General features: G+C 33.8%; 3 protein-coding genes across 3 annotated transcripts; 2 read left to right on the forward strand and 1 right to left on the reverse strand.

The window, feature by feature from the left end:
* Positions 1 to 3,242: 3,242 nt before the first annotated feature.
* LOC118742669 lies at positions 3,243 to 5,690 on the forward strand. The gene is made up of 4 exons (XM_036474914.1): positions 3,243 to 4,080; positions 4,243 to 4,356; positions 4,481 to 4,563; positions 4,635 to 5,690. Exons 1-4 carry the CDS (start codon positions 4,072 to 4,074, stop codon positions 4,720 to 4,722), a joined length of 294 nt encoding a protein of 97 aa, XP_036330807.1. The 5' UTR covers positions 3,243 to 4,071; the 3' UTR covers positions 4,723 to 5,690.
* A 7,327-nt stretch (positions 5,691 to 13,017) lies between these two features.
* On the forward strand, positions 13,018 to 18,634 carry LOC118742665 (peptidyl-alpha-hydroxyglycine alpha-amidating lyase 2-like). Its single transcript, XM_036474909.1, has 8 exons — positions 13,018 to 13,246; positions 13,327 to 13,534; positions 13,614 to 13,906; positions 14,036 to 14,234; positions 16,521 to 16,634; positions 16,879 to 16,966; positions 17,061 to 17,160; positions 17,257 to 18,634. The coding sequence occupies exons 2-8, from the start codon at positions 13,334 to 13,336 to the stop codon at positions 17,558 to 17,560; spliced, it is 1,299 nt and encodes a 432-aa protein (XP_036330802.1). The 5' UTR covers positions 13,018 to 13,246; positions 13,327 to 13,333; the 3' UTR covers positions 17,561 to 18,634.
* Positions 18,635 to 18,732: 98 nt separating this feature from the next.
* LOC118742663 lies at positions 18,733 to 22,396 on the reverse strand. The gene is made up of 4 exons (XM_036474906.1): positions 21,600 to 22,396; positions 21,220 to 21,471; positions 19,781 to 20,752; positions 18,733 to 19,723 (listed from the first exon to the last, which is right to left on the reverse strand). Exons 1-4 carry the CDS (start codon positions 22,161 to 22,163, stop codon positions 19,067 to 19,069), a joined length of 2,445 nt encoding a protein of 814 aa, XP_036330799.1. The 5' UTR covers positions 22,164 to 22,396; the 3' UTR covers positions 18,733 to 19,066.
* Positions 22,397 to 23,510: the final 1,114 nt, after the last annotated feature.

Below are 23,510 nucleotides of genomic sequence, written 5' to 3' on the forward strand. Positions count from 1 at the left end.
CTTGCTGGCTGGGAAGTAGAAAAATACATGTACAATGTATGTACATATATACATTAGACTGCATCACTCCCCATACAAAAAAAATCGGTACTATTTTTCCATTGGAATTATAAAATTTATTATATTTTAAGACGTCCATCAAAATATTTCGGAAAAATATTAAGATTTAAGTGAGCTGGACCGATTTGAAAATACCTCCAAAAAAGGAGTTTTTTATGAATAAATATAGTTTCTTAAAGATTTTTTTTGAAAAAATCCCCTCAAATGACAAAATGGTTTAAGCTTAAAAAATTTGCATAAAAATATTTTTAAAAAATTTAAAAAAAAAATTTGAACGGAATCGTGATAATGAGATTTTTGATGCTGTTTTTAACTTTTTTCAAAGATTGGTATAAGAAAAACTTGAATAACTGAGCCTAAACTCTCCCGATTTAGACTTGTGAGATATCATTGGAAAGGTATTTTCTCACCCTTTTTATTTCTTTGCTAGTAAACTCATTCAAACGATGGAAGAGAAAGGTAGGATGAACGAACGTCATTCAAAGTGGAATTAAGATGTGTTGGTATTCGAAAAATCAAGATGGGACACGAATGACGTTTTTTTGGCCAGAAATAAACACAGTGTGAAAATACCTTTCTACTGAGATCCCACAAGTCTAAATCAGAACATTTTTGACCCAGTTATTCAAGTTTTTCGTAAACCAATCTTTGAAAAAAGTGAAAAAAAAGCATCAAAAATTTCATTCTTACGATTCCGTTGAAAGCATTTTTAAATATTTTTATGCAGATTTCTTAAGCTTAATCTAATTTGTCATCTAAGGGGACTTTTTTGAAAAAGTTCTTTAAGAAACTATTTTTATTCATAAAAAGCTTAATTTTTGGAGGTATTTTCAAATCGGTCCAGCTCGCTTAAATCTTAATATTTTTCCGAAATATTTTGGTGGACGTCTTAAAATATAATAGATATAATAATCCCGGCGGAAAAACCGCAACTTTTTTTTGTGATGCAGTCTAATATACATACTACATACATATGTATAAAAAAAAATTTGTTATTGGCAATAAACATGAAATGAAAGTTTTATTTTGCGTAAACGATCGTTTATTTGTTTACTAGATAAAAATGTGTTCGTACGTGGGTTGAAAAGCGCTAAAGAAAGATAAGCACATGCATTAAATGGGGAATTCGAAAAGAATCGAAATGCACTGCATGCTTTGGAAATTTGTTGGCTATCATCAAGCCAAAAAAAATAATAATTTCGCACATCTATTTACATAATTTAATGCACCATAAGCGAAATTACATCGGACGTGTATGGACTATAGATTCCTGACCGAGCACTGTGTAGAGCAGGAATGGGCAAGCATGAGGAATAGAACAGGGAGTTACGCAAAGGATGTAGCTATCGCCTACATGGTTTGCCGTGAATATACATATCTCTCCGTGAATATACATATCTCCACAGTATTTAGTGAACTTATTGAGAAGTTTTAAATACATATTTTTGCTTTTCTTGCATCAAGGAATCCATTTTCAGTATATGGAAAGTTTATTACATGTTCTTTTTATATAAAAAAGAAATACAAACAATCAAAAGTTTTACCTTTGAGGGATAGTTTAAATGTTAGAGAAATTTTAGATCAATGACCTTCGAAATTATTTAAAAAAAAAAAATAAAACTTTGGATTTTTTTTTTGTATGTTTCCACCTAAAACAGTATTTAATGAAATCTTAAAACAAAGATAAAATGCCCTTCTCGATTCTTGTAACCATTAAAATGCATTCCTTAATGCAATAGGGCCAAAAATATTTGTTGATCATTTTTTAAAATGTTCACTGCATACTGTTTCAGGTTAAAAACAGGAAGAAAATTGAAAACGCCAAGGTAAAGGTAATTTTTATCCAATAAAAATAATTTCTCCTCATTTGAGTAGTCCCCTTGCAAAGTGCGCTATGTAAAATTTTTTCGATTTTTAGTTTTTGGTGGGTAACGCACCAGTATGTAAAGTAGTTTCATGTCCACTAACAACACAGTGCAAAATCTTGCTATATACTGAAAAAATACCATCAATTTGTATTTGTAATTGCAAAAGTCGCTATCATACTTATTTGTAAACTTTCAAAAGTCTCCAACTTACAATTAAAAATTTCAACTTCTTTTTATTATTTTAATAGTTCTCAACAGATGAATGAAATGTAGTCATTTAGGAAGAGGTTACTACTGAAATGGAGATGATTAAGGCATATTTAAATTTATGATGTTTTCCTCTTTTACATGGAATGATCCTTAAATTTGTTTCGCTAGCTGTTTTCGTTCTCGAGCTGCGCCTATAAACTACGCAACAGGTAACTTACATGCATCGACGATTTGCACAGCCTCATTAAAAAACTATATATCCGGGGGACTGAATTGAGTTTTCACTGCATAATAATTATTAGAACTCGTGATTGGTGTAACTCCGCCAAAAGGACTAAAAGTGAATAGCTTTTCCCGGCTTGGGGAGTTCTAAGATATTTTCCGTATTGAAAATATCGATGGTCTGAGTAGGGCTTTTGATTCGAGTTTCGCCATTTCTTAACTTGTTTAGAAAACAAGTCGGAAGCCAGGGTTATAAACAAAACGTCTTCCCTTTTTTTGTTATACATACAGAGGGTCAATTCTCGTTCTGTGTTATTGTGAAGTGATAAAAATAACTTATTTCGGTGTGAATTTTTAACCTTTAAACTCACTTCACGATTACGCAGAAAGGGAATTAACCCACAGGCCGGATCTAAACCTAAATTCATAATACTGAGTTATTTTCTATAATGAAGTTTAGTTATGGGTCACCTCTATTATTAGTGTCGGTGCTGCCCTACAATATGCTGTAGGCGTTTGCGTCAAACGAGACAACCAGTTGCTGGTTCTCGGTGGCTGCCTCCCCCACCAGCGCTCGATCCTCATCTAACAGGGTGTCCTTTTCATGGGACATGTAAGTTGGGGCTGCCCAGAAGCTAGGGAGCAAGAAGATATTTGTTTAATCCGCCGCCTAAACGCAATACAGCGGCCGTGCACGCATCCTTTGGCCGTAGCTGTGTGGAGTCGAAGCGACTCCGAAAATTATTACCGAGTGCGCACGGCCTAACACCTAAATACATAAAAAAATATTCCGACGAATTGATAAACTCCTTCCTTTTTTGTTATTGTATAAATTTAAAAGCCTCTTTTTTAAATAAATATTCAAATTTCTTACAGGATTTTTCACCGTTAATGATTAAACGCGGCACGTGAACGAAAGAGAAGAGCGCAATTGACAACTCAAAGCAATGCACAGTGACAGTTCATTGTGAGAAGGGCTATGTAATTCGCCACACGTCTATTCCAATCACTCAACAGCCGACATGGATACGACAGGACTGCAACAACGCATAACACTTGACGTTTTGACCCGACGAGGGCAACATAAACAATCGCTGTTACAAAGTTCACGTGTCGAGGCAGCTTTTGTAAAATAAAAAACCACAGTTAACCGCAGTAAATCTGCAAAACAAAACGCACATTCTGTGGGTGCGCAGGCCACAAAATATAAAAGAAAAGGCGTTGTTGGTTGAACAAAAAAAGGTTGAAAACACACAAAAGAAGAACAGAGAACTTAAACAAGTATGTAGCTCGGTGGAAAATATGTAAATATTAGTGAAAGGGCATTTATATAATTGTATAAGTAATGAATTAAAGTTGAAAGTGAGATAATATGCTAAATAAAGAAGCAGAACGTGATTGCGAATGACAGGATAATAAAGGAAATTTCGCGCAGCGAATTAAATTGAATAATATTATTATGATTACGGTTGTCAACAACGGCAGCAACGAAAAGACCAACCGGAATCAATAAAAAGTACAACGAAACCGACAACGGTAAAGGTATTAGAAAGGAGCAAACACAAACAGAGACATCAAGCTGAGCAAGACTAAGACATAATTGAAATTGAAGTGGGTCTACACAGGCGACGAGAGTGAAGTACAGGGATTGACAAGGCAGCCAAAGACCAAAGACAGCGCCAAAGGAAGTGAGAGAGTACTGTAAGGCAAGATGAAAAAGGTTCGTATACTTTGTGTGAATCATAAATAAATAAATAAATTAGCGACACTGCAGGATATTAGAAAACCGATTGAAAATCAGAGAGTGTGTAAATGTATAAGTGTGTATGTGTATTTTATGTGGTGGTTGTAAGGACAATTTTTGGTTTTTCTTTTTTCGAAGCTACCAATGACAATATTGGCCAGCACATTGCTATTATGGCACGCAGCAGCCATGGCGGGACACATAACTAAACGTAGCTACTCGGATCAAAGCGTGCATGGCTATCAGGCGGAGGTGAGTGTTGTGTCGAATAACTATGTAAACAGATACTTGCATGCATATGTATGTATGTATCCGATTTGCATACATACATAATTCTTATTTACTTAGTATTTATTTATAATTAAAATTCACTTAGCGCACCTGCTGGTGGAATGAGGTGTGCAAAGAAGAATTTCAAAATCTCTTTCGCTGCAAGTGTCCACAATTCTCATACTGCCGGTAAGCGGGTTGGAAACAAAAAATTTCAATAAAATTACTGCGAAATAAAAATAAATTCTATGCCCTTGTAGCTCACCGGGACGCTATTATAATGCGTATTGTTCAATGACTGACACCGGTTACATATGGACACAGCCAACATGGGACTGGGTACCATGAACATCTTCAAACACCGGTTTACTGCCTACATATATAATAAATAAATATATATATATATATTTAAGTGCTAAGCACACCTACACATATAAGTACATATGCATGAATAGTTACATATGTCTGTAGGCCCTAAAATAATCCGAAAAAGAACAATGTTAGTCATCAAAAAATACATATATATGCATACGTATTTATATACATACATAAAGTGCTTAAAGCACATATCTGCGTTAAAATGGTGCTTTAAATACCGACACATACACAAATATAAGACTTATATGTATGTATAGTATGTATTATACAAATATGTATACAAAACACATTATACCCCTATATGGTATATACACATATATTTCATTTGGTTCAATTATTTTTTAACCTCTTCTTCAAAGTATACTTGAACTTTTGCTCTTCAGTTTCTTTATTATACTTATCTCCTTGCACTATTCAGATTTTAAAACATTGTTGCAAAAGGCATTAACAATAATATACTTTATACATATTTACTAAAAAAATATATATATATGTATGTACACTAGGGGTATCCTTAAATGTAGGGAGCAAATTTTTACATCAGATTTTCTAGGCCTCAATCCCTACGTCGATGCAACTACAATCGAAGAAATCACATATCAATTTTGGTCCCGATTGGAGATGATACTTTAGTAGTATCGATTTTGGGCATTTATTGGAAAAAAATATTTTTAATTTTTTGAATCTCCATAGAGGCATCTGACTTTTGACCACTTGGTGACACGCCTTAACCGACTCCAATCGGGTCCAAAATTAATATGTGATGTACTGGACTATGGTGGTACCGATTTTGGGAATCAAATTCAAAAAATAATAAATTTTATTTTTTGAGTCTCTATAGAGGAAACTGAACTTTGGCCCCTGTGTGGCACGCATAACCGTCTCCAATCGGGACCAAAATTTATATGTGATATCTGTGGCCGTGGTATTACCGATTGAGGGGGTGAGATTGACAAAAATCGTTAATTTCATTTTTTTTAAGAACCACCCTAATGTAAAATGTTACTCATACGCCAAGGCGTACCATTTATTTTATTTTTTCCCCCTATTTTTCATAAAAATTAAAATATCTTGGGAAAATTACCTGATATGGAAAAGCAGATTCGTAATCCACGACTCAATATTAAGTTTACGTGTTTCGGCGTTTTTTGGTGTCAATTCAAAACTTGCGATTTTACCTACACTGAAATTTTTTGAATGTTTATAATTCAATGCGGATTTATATGCTTTTGTTATACAATGAGCTTGAGTTTTAATAAAAATAACAAACATTAAATAAATAAAAAAAATATGACGACGCTTAAAACGTCTTCTGAACCCGCTTCCTATATATGTACAGACATACATAAGTAAGAATGTATTTCGGGCGCTACATCCCGAAGCGTCACCCTCCTCCCCTTTACGCATCAAATCACTTATAAAGGAGGTTACAACCACGTGGGAAAGAGTAAAGGATCTAAACGTTTTAGTATTTGCAGGGCGATGTACTGAAATGCTCCCAAAAAATTCCTGCTGTTCGCCGTTTGCTCAGAAGGTACAGGTGAGAATATTCTCTGATTATAATATGGTAATTACCATATCTGACTCGGACTAGGTCGTAACTAGTGTAAAACTGTATGAAGATGTTGGCCTCTTGCCACACATTCGAAATCATGCTTATATGAGTTCCAAATTATGGCAAGCGTGAATGAGACACCGAAAGAACGACCAAGCTGCTGATCTGCACTAAATGAGTGGATATGGGTGTCTCGCTTAGGAAAATTAAAAACAGAATTACGAAAATTTACAACTCGAAAGCTAAGCAGAGGTGAAGTTGCGCAAGATTATATGAATCACTGAAGGTTTCTTTCGGATAAGCACGGAAAGAAAAGTGAAACCTACTACGAAAATTATATAATGGAAGAAGTGTTTAATATACTATACATATATATAGGTCATTCCATACAAAATTTACAGCTCAATATTTTTTTTTACATTCTGTATCGAAAAAAGTAAGACACCCAAAAAAATTTCCGAAATTTTGAACTCACAAAGAAGTATTTTAAAAAATTTTGTACAGTTAAAAAACTATCTGTCGAAGAAAATCAATCCAAATATTCGTTAGAGTGTGAGATAGATTTAAATTAATAATGTTTTGCATTGGGAAATTGATGAAACCAAGTTTTACTGAAAGTTTGGGGTGTATGTATATAAAAAAATAATTTTTCAGTTTAACGTTGTACTACAATGTGAATACCCTTCGATTAGGGTAAAAAACGAACTAAACATGTCTTTGATTGACTCGCTTTCAGTGCCTTTTACGTTCCTAAAAAGTTGTAAATTGTATGTATATCATTTTTCACTTTTTTTATTTATTTTTTTTTTTCATGTGGCGTGGGCCCCCTTGTAGTGCGGGCTCTAACTGGGCTCTAGGCTGGCCCCTGTGTAGCCTGTGCTTAAATCCAGCCCTGCATATTGTCTTAATTATTATACTTGATTTATTAAATGTTTTCTTATCCTACAAACTGGTGTACATACTTGTAAAAGCTTTTGATAGCAACCACATGCTTCCAATCTAGTTAACCTTACGCATACATAAATACATCATTAGAATTAAGGTTATATTATGTTTGTATGTATGTATATACATATGTAGCTATAAGACCATTAACTTGTTAATTGTTAAACGCAGTAGTTAATAAATAAATAAATGAATTTCGGAAGCATACTTTGAAATTTATCTCGAACACAAGGCAATTACTTTGGGCTCGGTAGGCAATTGAAAAGCAGAGCACTCTCTCGTCGAACAAAATTTACGCTCTACAAATGTCTCGTCATGCCCGTCCATTTTTCCGACGCAGCAGCATGGACGATGTCTTACAGAGATGAGCTTGTGGGCATTTGAGAGAACGATTCTACGCAAGATCTATGGCCCTGATCGCGTGGGCGACGTGCACCGAAGAAGCTGGAATGAGAAACTCTTCGAGCTTTTCAACGGAATTAATATATAGTCTGTTCCTTTGAACTTTGGACTAAAACCTGTGGAACTGTCAAACTACAATTTTACTCTCTCAAGTGAGATTAAAAGGAGAGTTAATGCAGAAGTGCATGGGAACGCAAAAACCACTGTTTCCTGTAAAAAAATTAGTCGGTTTGTTTACATGGTATTTGTACAACACTGATTTGGCTGAAATATCACTAACTAATTATTAAAATCTATACATATTCAAACATTTCGTTGTTTACTTCCAATTTTTTTACAAATATAAGGTTCTTTGCTTACACCGCTTTCTGCTTTTGTTTGCACATGCAAATCAGCTGATCGTTTGACACCTTTCATGAACTTACAGGAAAAAAAACTCCGAACTAAATCCTGTAACTCCTGACTAGGAACAGTTGCTCAGTTAAGCTTTCAAAAGTGTTCCCACTTACAGGATTTAAGTCAATAGGAACGACTTCCTGTAAGTTCTTACTTAGTCTGTTCCTTTGAACTTTGGACTAAAACCTGTGGAACTGTCAAACTACAATTTTACTCTCTCAAGTGAGAGTAAAAGGAGAACAGATTGAAGTGCACGCGAACGCAATAAGCACTATTTCCTGTAAAAACGTCAGTCGGTTTGTTTACATGTCATTTGTACAACACTAATTTAGCTGAAATATCACTAAATAATTATTAAAATCTGTACATATTCAAACATTTCGTTGTTTACTTCCATTTTTTTTTAAAATTTAAGGTACTTTGCTTTCACCGCTGTTTGTTGTTTGTTGCAGTGATGTTGATCCACAGCCGCCTGCTAAACGGCAACTGGCCAAATCATTAATTTAATTTATTTAATTTTTTTACTTAAAACTTTTCATAACTAACAGTTCAAAATTATATTTTTTTCCATATTTTTATAATTTCTTTTTCAATGTTTCTTCAAAACCAACACTGAAAAAATTGGTACTAAGAAATGAGAAGTAAATTAATATTAAGCTGGAAAACGCAAGTTTTGTATTAGTTTTCTTTTCAAATGAAATTTATTGAAGAAACTGAGAAGCATATTATAGATCAAACAGAAAGCAAAAAAGACTTAGTTTTGTGGAAAATATGTTCAAAAAGCATGAAAAAAAAAGTTTCCAACATTTTGCTTCATAAGCACTACAAAAATTTTCTAAATCAATTTTTTTTTTTTAATTTTAATTGTTGCACAGGTCTCTAGCAATAATTTGGCTTTAACAGATTGAAAAAATATAAATTAGTCGACGAGGTATAGCCAAAAAACCATATAAACAATATGCGGAAAATCGGCATTTGATTGCAAAGTTCCTAGGTCGATTAAAAAAAAAATTCGAACTAACATAAACAAACGGCGCGATACGGGTCTTCTAATTTAGCCTCTATTTTCATCCCTCACTCTCAGAATCGACCTAACTTTTGCTAACCTGAATTTGTTCCACAGTGTAATAGGAAAAATATGCAGTTCCTGCTGACTATAAACAGTAACCTTATATTTTAAAATAATGATGAAAGAATTGTTGAAACGTAAACAATTTAACAATCCAGTGAAGCAAACTCGAAGGATTTAGGAATTCAGCGACTAATTCAAGGATAATCCTAACAGTACGTACAGTCGCGACATTTTAGCATTCTTTGGCTATTTATGAAAGTGTAGCTCGTTATCTAACAAAAACCATGTAAGTAAAATTTTCAAACTTTGTACAAAAAATAGCAAAATTGGACAAATGTTTAATAAGATTTTATCCCATTCAATTTTATATAACAGTGTACAAATTTTAAGTAGCTAGGACTTACCGTTGATTTTCGGAATTTTTTTTTGTGAAAGGTGTTGCCGATTTTACCCAAACAAACAAAATTTCGAACATTCTATGTTTGGAAGAAAATGTGTAAACAAAAAATTGTCAAAAATCAACACTTACTTAGCTACTTTAAATTTGCACTTTATAATACTAAAATTTAAAAAACTGCATACTCAAAAAAGTTCTAAAAAATCTGATTAAACAGTTTCAAACTTTGGTGAACATTTTTTAAAATTGTCGAATTTTTATAAATGTCCTACAAAATTTTAAATTTTGATTTAGGGGATTTTGTTAATTAAGCTATATTTTCATAAAAAAATTATAAGAAACACTATTTCAACAAACAAAAATAGCTAAAACTTGCTAAAATGTGTCTACCCTACTTACATTCTCCCCACCGTACATCATAAAAACGAAATATGAAAACACATCTATGACAGGTGGACTCAGATACATTAATATTTTAAACTTTAAAGGAATTAAAACCGTAAAAAATCAATAACATGAAATGAAGTGCGGAAAAAGTAAAAAGAATCGGCAAAAAAACGGCCGATGCCGATACTAGCCGATGTGGGTTACGATTAATCGGTCGGACTCTAATATTTATTTACCCATATAATACTCCCCAATTATGCAAGTGGTTACTCAATGTTACATACTTAATTGCACGTGTCAGATTTAAACCTATAATGTACAGACCGGTTCACTTGCATAGATACGCATGTTTTCCTCAAGATACAAGGTTATATCCGGACTTGTGGGCATCCGAGAAGTTTCTTTTTTATCTCATATTGAAGAATGATCAATTTTAAAGAAAAGCGGTGAAAATGGTTCCACGCTTTATCAAACTACACGAAAATTATGCTTATTATTTTGATTCACCTGAATAGACACAGTGTCTTTAACACAAGGAAAGTAGTAGATTGAACCAACAAAAGCATACCATTCATTTAATTCCACTCTAAAGCACTTTTAGTATTAGATACTACATCGTTAGAGGCGCTTTGAGAAATGAAGGACATCTTGCTGCTTACCACTTTAATCGCCGGAAAGAACGATTGCAACAACTTGCAAAACATCCAATTCCATTTATTTTCCATTAAGCTTAGGTCCTGTGAATAGGTCAAACTCTGTGATTGAATTTGACATTGCTCTCTTAAGAAGAACCTTGTACCTATTCAAGTGAATCAAAATAATAAGCATAATTTGTCGTGTAGTTTGATAAAAAGTGGAGTAAAATCCAAAGTAATTAAAAAAAGAAGAAGAAGAAGAATTAAGCTGTTTTCTTCATTTTCACAGCTATTGGACGAAAATAATCATTCTTTAAGTTGAGGTCAAAAAAAAAAAAAACTTCTCGGATGCGCACAAGTCCAGATATAAGCTTGAATCTTTAGAAAAATATGTGTACCTATCCAAGTGAACGGGGTTGTACATACATATACTATTATATTGTCGATAAAGTTTTATGAAATGATATGTCTATGAAGTAATAAATGTGTCATTTAACAAATATCAAATTTACATATGTATGCATATGCTAAATCTCGTCAATTATTCTCTTCGTATGTGGCAAGCTGCGTGGGCGGCTTCTATCTGGAATTGTGAAAGCACACTTCGAATGATAAATATGTACATATGTATGTATGTAGGTATCTATCTAAAAATATTACGAAAGATAAGTGGCCACATAATGTACTGTTACAGCTGCGATTCGAAATAGCAAACGTTTTTGTTGTTACTTCTTTTAATTCACTCACGCTTCCATTCATACTTGTAGATGGTATACACACACATATCTATGAATAACTAATGTAACTAAGTAGGTATGTATGTAAGTAATCGCATGTTTTCACATTATCGACCATTAACCATCGACGTCAGCAACATGTTGAAAAATCGATATATTCGACAATTTCTGATAATGTACAGTGGGTCGAGAATCAACAAAGAGCGTTTTTAATTTTTTTTACAATAACCTCAATTGATAAGCTCTTTAGATTTCCAGATGTATTTGCTTCTTATATATCTCAAAGCGTTAGTCGATTTGAAACGAGACCAAAGAGCTTTGTCGTTTTAACAACCTTTAATAATATATAGGTCATTGGGCACTGTAAGCATTAGCTTGACATACATTCCACAAAATTGGAAGAGAGTCCAAGTTTTTATAACTCTCGAAGAAGTAAAAAAATAAGCTACGAAAAGGCTAAAGACTTCAGAAAAATAATGCTAACATCCAACTGCTAGTAGCACCGCAAACTGTTAGAAGTGCAAATATGATCCCCTTTGGAAAGATCGGAACTATCGGCATCCCAACATGCAAAAACAGAAACCGGTCTCCATGAAGTTTTGGGACCTTTAATACCATACATTATCAATATAACTCAATACTGTAAAAGCGTATTTTTGGTCGAAAATGGTGGCACACTTATCTTAGGCAGTGGATTATCTTCAGTTTAGCATAAAGAACAATATTTTATTGCGAAATTGTATTTAAATGAAAACTTAAAAAAGATATAATAAAAAAATCAAAATAACACAACCCGCGCCTGTAGATGCGCATGTAACGTATACGCTCTGTAGCACGTATACGTCCCGTAGCACATAGCCAGCTAACACGTTTAGTCGCACGCTTTAACTTAAAAGTCCTATGATTTAAAAGTAATTAAATTTTGCTGTGGAATATTTTCCTACAGCATTATTCGCGAATATAAGTAGCTTATGTTGGAAAGCGGGCTTTAGTATAATGCGGCATTTCCGTTATTCTTTAAACAATTTGGAATTTTTTGATGAGACTTAATAAGAATATTGACTTGCTAGTATCGGAACTATTTCTTGCACGTTTATTTACCAAAACACGGCTCGACGCCAGTGAGTCATTCGCAACCGTATGCTGCGAATGCCGCATTATACTCAAGCCAGCTTCCCGATAAACGTCTTAAGGCTAAAACTGTTCAAATACCTGATTTATTTTTTATTGAACTTTCATTGATTGAATGCAAGAAGAATGCAAGAATGAATGTTTTTTCGGCGAGAGAAGGGCGTGACTCTAAAAAAAATTGCTTTCGTCACATAGTGAGAGTTTTCAACGACATAGCAATCGAAGGAATAACCCAGTCCCTTGCGGACCAAAATGGCGGAATATGTGCTAGGCCCATCTAATAAACCAGAAGAACGTATGGATTGTTTACCTCAAAGATGCCACTACCCACATCAATTAACAATGTGACAAAGTGCTTCCTCAATATGAAAAAGACAAAATAGGAAAAAAGTGAATTATATTAGCATGTCCAGAAATTGCGTTATTTTTAGAGCCGGCTATGACCAGGCCCGACTAGAGCGTAGGGGGTCGCTGGTGTTTCTCCACGAGCACGGACTTTTCAAAGGGACCGGATTCGTTCGAGAACTAAGTTTCAAGTCCGAGCAAAGGAAATTTATAAATGTATACGCAAAGCCCACTGTGTGTCCGCTGTTGAGCGCCTGCGCTTTGCCACTGCCTGGGCATTATTACATTAATCTACAAACGACAACATTAGTACTAACTCACAGTATTTAGTAGCTGGACGACAAGTAAAAAGAAAGTACGAAAAAACAAAACAGCAGCACAGTATTTGGTGTATAGTCAGGAATTTACAGCAAAACACTGATTTACATAGAAACCAATTACTACGATGGTTGGTTAAAGAATTTTGCGCAAAGCTCATTTAACCAGCAGCTGGTAAGTGTGAATTGACCATATGCAAGATACAAAAAGCAAGAAGCAAACCCTTCACAAATTTTGTCGCATTCAATTCACAGCAACAGGATGAGCAACAACACGGCAACAAATATGGAGAAATTTTGCGGTTTGATTTTCATTTTAGCTGCGGTGGCAATCGATTTGAGTGCGTGCAACCATTTGCCTATGCATCGACTCGACTATCCAGAGGATGCACTGACGCTGAATGAGCATTTCTTCAACGATGTGCGTGCACTGATCAAGCGACGTCTAAAGGAAACTGCAGCGGTGAGTGTGGGAATGTACTAATTTTGAATTTTGAAAAAAAAAATGTATTTTCGCTTTTCTTTTAATTTTCTCACCACAGTTGCAGGAGTTGCATATGGATAATGAAAATGTAATTGGTATTGGCGGCAGCAGTGGCAGTAACAGCAATGAGTTACCCACGAATTTGGAGCATATCAGCGTTGGAGGTGTAGGCAGCGGCGGTAGTGATGTTGGCATAGATATTATAACGCCACCGCCCACGGTACCCACACCAGTACTGGTAGAGAATTGGCCCACTGAAAGCCACTCCTTTGGTCAGGTCACCGCCGTATCTATAGATCCACATGGTAATCCGGTCATTTTTCATCGCGCCGATAGATATTGGGATGCGAAGTAGGTCAACAGCTGTTACAAATCAGCTGTATGTTAGTGTTTGTGTGTGTGTTGAATTGAAGTAGGCGCAAGGATAGTAGTTCTAACGTTGATATACTTATATATTTTTTTTTTGCTTTGTTTTTGTAGCACCTTTAATGACAGCAACATTTTCTATTTGATTGAATATGGACCGATTAAGGAGAAGACTATTTACATTTTAGATCCCAAGACAGGTGCTATTAAGTCTGGTTGGGGTGAAGATATGTTTTACATGCCACATGGCATGACCATTGATGTGCATGGGAATTATTGGATTACGGATGTAGCAATGCACCAGGCATTTAAGGTGAGTGGAAGATAACATCAAAGTAGAGAAGAAGACGAAAAAGCAAAGAATTTAAGAATTAAATGAAACAATACTAAGCAAAAAAATAAAATAAAACAAAAAAATTTAAGAAAATAAAACAGTCAGAGTAAAACAAAAAACCTAGAAATCAAAAAAATAAGATAAAATGAAAAAAAAATTTAAAAATCAAAACAAAATAAAATTAAAAAGATTAAAATAAAGTATAGTAAAATTTAAAAACAATAATAATTAAATTAAATATGTAAAATAAATTTAGTCCGCCTACATTAAAAAAAAAAACAAAATAAATATAAAATATATTAAATAAAATGAAAAAAATCTAATAAAATTATTTTAAATAAAGTAAAAGTAAAAATAAATAGATAAAATAGAAAAGAATAAAATATATGAAATCAAATACAATAAAATAAAATAAGGTTACATTAAATAATATAAAACAAAATCCAATAAAATAATTTAAAGTAAAATATGTTAAATTAAAAAAAGTCATAAGAAAATTAAATTAAGCTAACTAAAATTATTTAAAAAAAATATAAATTGAGGAAAAATGAAGCAACATTTTAAATAAAAGAAAATAAAATAAAATAAAACAAAATAAAATAAAGGAAAATAAAATAAAATTAAATTAAATTAAATTAAATTAAGTTAAATAAAAATAAAATAAAATAAAATAAAATAAAATAAAATAAAATTAAATTAAATTAAATTAAATTAAATTAAATTAAATTAAATTAAATAAAATAACATACAGCAAACTGAAATAAACCAATTAAAAATAGCATAAAAAATCCGATAAAAATTAAATTAAACTAACAAAATTATATTAAAAAGATATAAAATAAAACAGGTTAATATAAAATAAATAAAAGAGTAAAGAGAAAATCAAATAATTTTAAATAAAGCAAAATAAAATAAAATATAATTAAACTAACTAAATTATATAAAATATATAAAATAAAATAAAATAAAATAGACTAAGTAAAAGTAAAATAAAATTGAAAATAAAGGAATATACATACATACAGGGGAAGCAAAAAACAGTATAAAGAGAATGTCAAAAACAGGTAGGGCTATCTAAAAAGCTGTTTTTGGTACTAACACTTTAAAATTTGTATTGAAGGTGTATATTAATAGTTGCGATCCCGTACGAGTCCGCACTTGTCAGAATTAGTCATATTTTACTCTCTTTTTTACTCTCTATCAGAAGTTACCAGTTTTAGTCCGAAGATTTTTTGCTGGTATATTCTGGTAAATGTGTCAAACGATCAGCTGTAGTGTGTTTGGCAACCAAATTTTAAACAAAAGAAAAGTGCACTCTGCTAATTCATGTTGAAAACTATTTAATTACTTGCTTAAGTAGATTCTAATGAATTTGAAAGTATTTTTGTTGTTTGCATGTGTGTTTACATTCAAAATAAGCAAAAATTTACCACCAAAATTTGGAGTTGAGTTAAGGTTATGTATGTAAAACCAAAAGAAGAAAAATAAAAAAAAATAAATAAGAATAGAATAAAAAAATTAAATTGAGTAAAATTAAATACATACATGGAACAAAATAACATAAAATAAGAAAAAACTAAACGAGATGAACCCAAATGAAATAAAGCAATTTAAAATAAAATTAGATAAAAATTTAACAAAATAAATAAATTTAAAAAATAAATAGAACAAATAAAAACAAAATATATAAATATAAATATTTTATGAAACTAAATGAAAATAAGATTAAATTAAATTAAAATAAAATTAAAGTTAAATAAAATAATAAACAAAAAATAAATAAAATCAAAAAAAAGATATAAAAGAAAGTAGAATTTAAAAAACAATTAAAAATTTGGGCGGACAAAATATTTTAAGTAAAAAATCGAAAAATGATACTGAAGATGGCGCAACGCCAAACCGTTTGTCTTCAAATCAATCATGACAAGGGATTACTAAAATTCGTTCCAAAAAAAATCAAAAAAAATGTTTTCTTAGAAGTATAAACAAAAGATAGTGAGGCCTAACACAAAATCCATCGTAATCCGACTTTTCGTGAAATCTACGAAATCACTGAATCCGAATTGCTACGAACGTGTAAATACAAAGCATACGCTACGTTCGTGGCTATTCGGAATCAGTGAAAGCATTGTCGTAGACTTCATGGAAAATTGGACTACGATGGATTCTGTGATTGAGTAAATAAAAACCATTAATTAGAAATTTAATTTGAGTAACTTACTTTGAATATTAAACTGTAAACAACTTTAATTGGTCCATTTTCAGTTCAAACCATTTGAAACTCAACCGCTGCTTACCGTCGGAAAGCGATTCAAACCTGGCTCAAGCATTAACCATCTCTGCAAGCCCACCTCTATTGCGGTCGCCACTACCGGCGAGGTATTTTAGCTAGTTAATTGATAATAAAAATCCAATCCCTTAAAACAGTGTCGGCCACACAACTGCATACTAAAAAATCTGCATAAGTGTGCCATATCAAGCGTGTGAGGAACGAAAGCATAACATCGTTAACGTTGGTGTGACAACACGTAGCCAAAAGCGCATAATAAGCACGTTTTGGCCGGCACTGCTTTAAAAATAAAAACAAACACAAAAATCACTCATACGCCCCCACGAATTTCAGTTTTTCATTGCCGACGGTTACTGCAATAGCCGCATTTTGAAATTCAACGCTGCTGGACGGATTTTGCGCACCATACCTCAGCCACCAGGTATAAAAAGCAGAATCCCAATCATATATTTAAAACAAAATAATAGCGATTGAAAAATTATTAAATATCACTATTTCTCAATAAAAATTTTCAGAATTCCTCTCCTTACAAGTGCCACATGGCATCACGCTATTGGAACATTTGGATCTCCTCTGCATTGCTGATCGTGAGAATATGCGTGTCGTTTGCCCAAAGTGCGTTTATTGAAAATTGTTCAGTGATGAGGACAGTGCTTGTAATTTTCATGTATGTATGTATGTATTTTTTTCCTTCTTTTTTCTTTCAAATAGAGCCGGATTAAAATCGTCACAGGGCGAGGGCCAACCCGCCGCTACAATACAGGAGCCCGATTTGGGGCGGGTCTTTGACGTGGCCGCTTACGGTAATATTGTTTATGCAGTTAATGGACCTACATCAATGTTGCCCGTACGTGGTTTCACCATTGATCCACGCTCTGAAACTATTATTGGGCATTGGGGTGAATTTAAGAACCCACATTCGATTGCTGTATGCGTAAATGGTTCAGCATTGTATATAACCGAAATTGGTACAAATCATCAGACAAATAAAGTATGGAAATATGTGTTGGTTTAAATGTACTGAAGAAAGTGAATAAAGCCGAAGTGTAATAAAAAATAAACCCAAAGTAAATACCTACCTAAGTGTTTAAAACCCATACAAAGCAACAATAATCCAGTGCACACGACGTTCATTTCCGCAAAAGCCATAAACATATACATATATGTATGAAGTAGGCATTGTTGTAAATAAAACAATACGTATGTATTGAATGTAAGCATTATACTTGTAACTTAAATAACTTATCGAAAATGACACGTACGATTTGCACCTTTAAAACAAAAAGATAATACGAAATTATTAACACAAAATATTCACTAAACGTTTTTACCTCGGAAGCAGCACACCAAGCATTTGTGTGAATTTGATTGCAACAACAAAAACAACTCAAGTCATATCTCGTAATCAAATCACTATAACCAAAAAGGTAAATAATGTGTAATAAAAACTCACTTCGTTGCGTAGAAATTTCACCATGAACTTCCATTATCTATATTTGAAAGCATCTGCAAAAATATACAACCACAACCAAAAAATAGAACCACTATAACTAAAACTATAGTAACAATTTCTTGAATATACATAAGTACATACATATAACATAAAAATAATTTAAACTAACATTTTAAAGAATTATCAAAGTACGAAAATCTATGTACATATACGTAGTATAAAAATAAGTGTGGAATCAATAGAATGGAGCGCGGCAAATTACTGAAAGTAAATATTTGCATATAAATAAATATCAATGCACCACCTAAAAGTAAACGTAGTAATTGATGCAATTCTGTTCAAGACACTATATTATACATAAATATAATTGGCCAGCCCAGTATTACCTGTACTAACCAGAAATCGTATGTGATTTATGCTCCATCGTGGTAACGAAATTTCCCTAATTGTGTACCTCCCGTTTTGTCTTTATATTGCTCTTGACATTTTTTTTTTTTTTTAACAATCACACAAAACTATGTAGTTCTATTTGTTTTTAACTAGAAAACTGTACCTAGAGTAATCATCTTAGCAAGATACATACATACATATATCAAATATAAAAAAGTAAATAAAATTGTCATCTACCCCACTGAATGGAGCTGATTTTTTACTTTTATCTCTACTTGGGGAAAAAAGGTCGACTATTGAAATCTTAGGTTTTGGATTACACCACAGCACAGAATTTTTTCGCTATTTAAAAAATTATACAGTTATTTCAACGCTTCAAATTATGCTGACAAGTTTCTACGAGGTTTTCTATAAACAAAGCAAGTACAAGCAAAGATTAATGTATCGGCTGACAACGACTTATTTTTATAAGTAAATATTAATTTATTAAAAACATATATCTATCCTAAATGTGTAAGTATCATAAGCACTTACATACATACATATATATAAACCGACCAAATTTGTATAAAACTATGTATTAGTAGGAATTACAAAAAAATAAATACAGCTATCAAATACAAGGCATATGACATTCCATAAGAAAATTTGTGCGAGAGAAGAAAGAAAAGTCCCACACTAACATTCTTCATCGCCGCTCTTAGCATGCAACCACTTTTCAATAAATTCTAGCACTGCATTTAGCTGCTTCAACCACACCTCCAGTTCCTCCTGTGTATCTGCTGCAAAAAATACTGCCGCTGTATCCACTTCCTCTCCGCCCTTTTGTAGCGAGCACTGCAAACAAAAAGCGCGTGCACGTGCACACAATTCCCGCGGGGCCATTTGCAGTGGCGTTGACTGCACATTCGAGCGCATATCCAAAGATAGTAGCAATTTGTCATCCATTTGATTTTCATCTGTCCACACGTGTACGAAGATACCATCCAATGTACACCAACGTCGATTCCAATTGTGAAGCGTATGAGGATCTTGCACATTTAGAAAACCGCTATGCGTATGTTTAGGCAGGCGAACTTCCGTGCGGCCACTTATTTGAATTGCAGCACTGAGATTTGTAGATTGTGTACACGGTGTTAGTGGTAATTGACAATTTTTGGCGCTGGCTCGCAAGCAAAGTTTATCTGTGTTCTTGGATTCACATTCTACGTACTCGTACGGCACAAAATTGCGGGCATGAAGTAAAAAGCTGGCATGTAGGCGAAAACGTGAAACGATTTCATCGCCCGAAGATGATGTCGATGAGCCGCCAGGTGTGCGTATAGCAGGTATTTTCTAGAAGAAAGAGATTTTCATTTGTGAAATTATTTGTGACTTAAGTTGACAACTCACAACTATGGGCCGCTTGGGTTCCAGCGATAGTGTAGATACTTTGCGCAACCGCAACATAAATATTTTACAGCGCACCTCGCTATCCTCCTTCCCCAAACCGCCTACAAATTCAATGCCGCAATCACTAAATATTGCCTGTCCGTTGTGGCACTCCGCCGATTGTGTGGACTTTATTACACCACCACACTCGAAAGTCACTATATAGAAATAGTTGAAGAAGAAATCTTGATTAACATCGACTTTTATGGGCAAACGCATGCTATCCACATAAAAACGATGTGTGTGTTGTCCGGAAGCACGTGCTGAAATCAGCCGACCATGCTGGGGCCACACGTCACCACGTAGGCGCGAAAAAAGCAGTAAACGTTCAGCTTCCACCATTTCAGGTGAAATTTCTACTTCCGGTAGTTGTCGACAAATAGTTACCGCTTGCGCTAATTGCTGCGTTACTGGCGCTTTTTCGTCCAATGCGAACAATGCATCCAAATCGTATGTGGACGTGGCAGCATGCAGGTTTGGGTCGGTTTGATTGTGCGTATTTATGCTCTTCGACAAGCTTATATGTGACGAGGGAAAGCTAAAAGAACTGGATAGACGACGTGTCTCGTTTTTAACGAAGTTCGTGCTGCGCTTAAATGAGTTGCGCAAAACATTTTTTAAACGCTTATAAGAGGGAATGTTTAAATTGCTGGAAGGTGTTTTAATGCAACTGTGGCCGATTGTAGAACGTTGAACTTGACCATTAAAACTGCCGCTAGGTGTTGAATGTTGCTCTTGTTGGAATTGGTCTCCAGTGTCGGCTTGGTGTACTTCATTGAGACTGGAGGTGTGTGGTAGCTCTGTTGGGTAATCTGATTGAGCTTTTCGTGGTGTAGCAGGGCAACTGGTACTTGGCTGATGGCAAGATGAAGGCGATGAGAAGATATCGGTCGATGGATTGAGATTAGACAATCGTTGTTTGCTTAGGTGTGACTGAAATTCGTAGAACGGAAATGAGAATATTTTAAATGTAAACAGATATTACTGTTCTTTAACCCTTAAGGTCAGGATATGCTGTGTTAACGGTCGTGACAGGCGGAATAAAAAATAAATAATAATTTATTGTATAAGTATATTTATATAAAGTAAAGAAAGAAAAATAAAGCAACGTTAAGGGTTATAGAATAGCATAGAAATTGAGAGGGTTACGATTTGAAAAATCTTACTTGCAATGCGCCAAAACCCAAAATAAAAAATACATGAAATATGTTTTTGTGACTCTTTTTTAAATAGTATGATGCGGCAATGATATGATTGTTAACAATATGCGTTTAACGCGAGATGAGTGAGTAAAAAAGCATTAGTAACAAAGAATTCATATTTACATTGATTTGAGAAAAAAAAAACATTTTATGCCTAAAGTTTAAGCTTGTCTAATATGAGTCAAAGAAAATTTCTACCTTAGTTACAAATTTGGGTGCATTCTGCTTTTTCGGTGTGTTTGGAGCACCAGATGTCATCGATTCGTTAGCCAAACTTAAGCCTGATTGGCTAATATCTGCCTGGGAAATGTTATCAAAGTCTGCGTCATTTGGCGTATCATAGGATATTGAATCGTTTGGAGTAGGCGTGGATGTAGAGAAGTGCCGATAAGTATTTATTTGGCCCATAGAATCGGTACGTAGGGAACCGTAGGATTTGTTTAAATCATTCTAGGGAAAACATTCAAATAAAATAATAAAAAAAAATAATACAGAAGGAAATAAAGAAATTATTTTCTATAATTAGTAAGTTGCTAAATAAACAAAACCTTATGAGATTATTTAAATACTGTACTCACATTATTCATTTTCTCAACCCGCTCCAGTTCACCATTTTCCGGTACGAGCTCACTTCGACACAGGTTGTCTAAAAATATCTCACTACGATGCAGCGACAGATCGGATTTATTTAGGTTACGATCTCGCTTTGGCGGAGAATGCTGCTCCTGCATGCGCACATTATTCAGTGAACGGCAATGTGATAGTGTTGTTGAAGTGGCTGTCGCACACACATGCGCTTGCGGAGGCGACATGTATGATGTATCACTGCCAGATTGCTCCTGCAGCGTTGGCAGTTGTACTGTAAACGGGGATATATCTGAATTTTTCAGCGAGTCATGTAATAGCTTTCCTAATGGCATTGGAGTTGTATGCATAGCTTGTGGCTTCAGCTTTTTATTGGCCTTATTGACTTTGGCATACAACACTTCCACATCCGGTCTGCTTGTTACTATTTCCTTAGCGCTTGTTTTATTGTCATAATGTGGCGTTCCCGTGATATGTATGCTCTCTTCTTCAATTTCAGAGTAAATAGGTTCCTGTTGATTGGCGCTCTGTTCACTTCTTTCCACGCCCACACGCATTTGCCGACGTAGAATATGCCCATCGGTGCAATCGAAACCGGCGGCGCGCTGCTCACGGCGTTCAATTTCCTGGTGAATATTTTCTTATAAGTTATACATCGTTGGCTTAGTTCGCAAACGTGCTAAGTCCACTTTTTATGAAAATTGAGATTTTGATGCAGTAAGATAGCATAACTCAAAATACATCATTACCAAAAAAGAAAGTTACCGTAATGTCGTTTTTACTTGTTTGTTATGCATTGGTATGCAAATGTGCTAAGTCCGAAAAAATCAAGAAAAAATATAAACACGTCTGTCCGTGTACACGATAACTCGAGATATCTCAACGAAATTTGGTATGTAGGTTGCCCTTTTCCAAGGTAAGTTGGTATTAAAAATGGGCGAATCGGACTGTAACCACGCCCATTTCCGATACAAAGGTATTTTCTAAAGATGCAAAAACTACGATATTTCAGTAAATATTGGATGCAAATTGTTCAAAATTAGTATGTGAAGTAGAATTTTTGTAAAAAATATTATTGTGCAATATTGGGAAAATGGGCGTAACCCCGCCCACCTATTATGAAATATATCTCAGTAGCCCATTCACCGATCTCCACCAAACTCGGTACGAGCCTTATTTAGGGTCTAACTAAGAAATCTGTTGAAAATTTTTAATTCACTTAAAATCGATGATCTCGATAACGACTCAGCAGAAAATTAGATTATGATACATTTTTGGATAATGGGCATGGCGCCGCCCACTTATGGCCGCAAAAGTGTAACTCGGTAACCAATTTATAAATTTCTTCCAAACTCGGTGCACTTAGTAAACCTGGTACGGAAAAGGAATTCGTTGAAAATTATTCAAATCGGACCAAAATTACATTCGCTTTCCGTATATCTAACGGTAAATTTCAGAAATGCGAAAACTCTGATATTTTAATAACTGACGACGCCAATTTACTCCAAGTTAATACTTACAACAATCTCTTAACAATAATTAAGACTGCATGACTACAAGGTGTAGCCAATTTAGCGATAGCCAATTTAGCGATTTCTACTAAACGTGGTTCAATTATTTCATTGAGTCTAACTCAGGATATTATGGGAAACGTTTGAAATCGGGGAAAACGCCCCTGCTTACTACAGTATTTGATACCTGCGGCGGGTATATAAAGTTCGGTTTCGCACAAACTTATACCTCTTTACTTACTTTCAATTATTTTCTTTTATAAATGGTACATAAATTTACGACTTAAAATAGTTATTTTTCTAATAGCAATGAAATAAAACTGTATTAGGTTATAATTTATTTTAAAACAAAAAAATTAAATCTTTTAACAATAAAAAATAATGGAAAAAAGG

The sequence above is a fragment of the Rhagoletis pomonella genome, unplaced genomic scaffold (genome assembly GCF_013731165.1).
Source record: "Rhagoletis pomonella isolate Grant_MI unplaced genomic scaffold, Rhpom_1.0 Rhpom_scaffold_00007, whole genome shotgun sequence".
Lineage (NCBI taxonomy): Eukaryota > Metazoa > Arthropoda > Insecta > Diptera > Tephritidae > Rhagoletis > Rhagoletis pomonella.

What these genes read in the sequence shown, in the direction of transcription:
- LOC118742669 (XM_036474914.1), top strand. An exon ending in TGCATGGCTATCAGGCGGAG is followed by an intron (nt 4,357 to 4,480) that starts GTGAGTGTTGTG and finishes AAATTCACTTAG; the next exon opens with CGCACCTGCTGGTGGAATGA. An exon ending in CCACAATTCTCATACTGCCG is followed by an intron (nt 4,564 to 4,634) that starts GTAAGCGGGTTG and finishes ATGCCCTTGTAG; the next exon opens with CTCACCGGGACGCTATTATA.
- LOC118742665 (XM_036474909.1), top strand. Translation starts at nt 13,334, where the DNA reads ATGAGCAACAACACGGCAACAAATATGGAGAAATTTTGCGGTTTGATT. An exon ending in GATAGATATTGGGATGCGAA is followed by an intron (nt 13,907 to 14,035) that starts GTAGGTCAACAG and finishes TTGTTTTTGTAG; the next exon opens with CACCTTTAATGACAGCAACA. An exon ending in CACCATACCTCAGCCACCAG is followed by an intron (nt 16,967 to 17,060) that starts GTATAAAAAGCA and finishes AAAAATTTTCAG; the next exon opens with AATTCCTCTCCTTACAAGTG.
- LOC118742663 (XM_036474906.1), bottom strand. Translation starts at nt 22,163, where the DNA reads ATGCGTGTGGGCGTGGAAAGAAGTGAACAGAGCGCCAATCAACAGGAA. An exon ending in GGGTTGAGAAAATGAATAAT is followed by an intron (nt 21,472 to 21,599) that starts GTGAGTACAGTA and finishes TGTTTTCCCTAG; the next exon opens with AATGATTTAAACAAATCCTA. An exon ending in CACCCAAATTTGTAACTAAG is followed by an intron (nt 20,753 to 21,219) that starts GTAGAAATTTTC and finishes TACGAATTTCAG; the next exon opens with TCACACCTAAGCAAACAACG.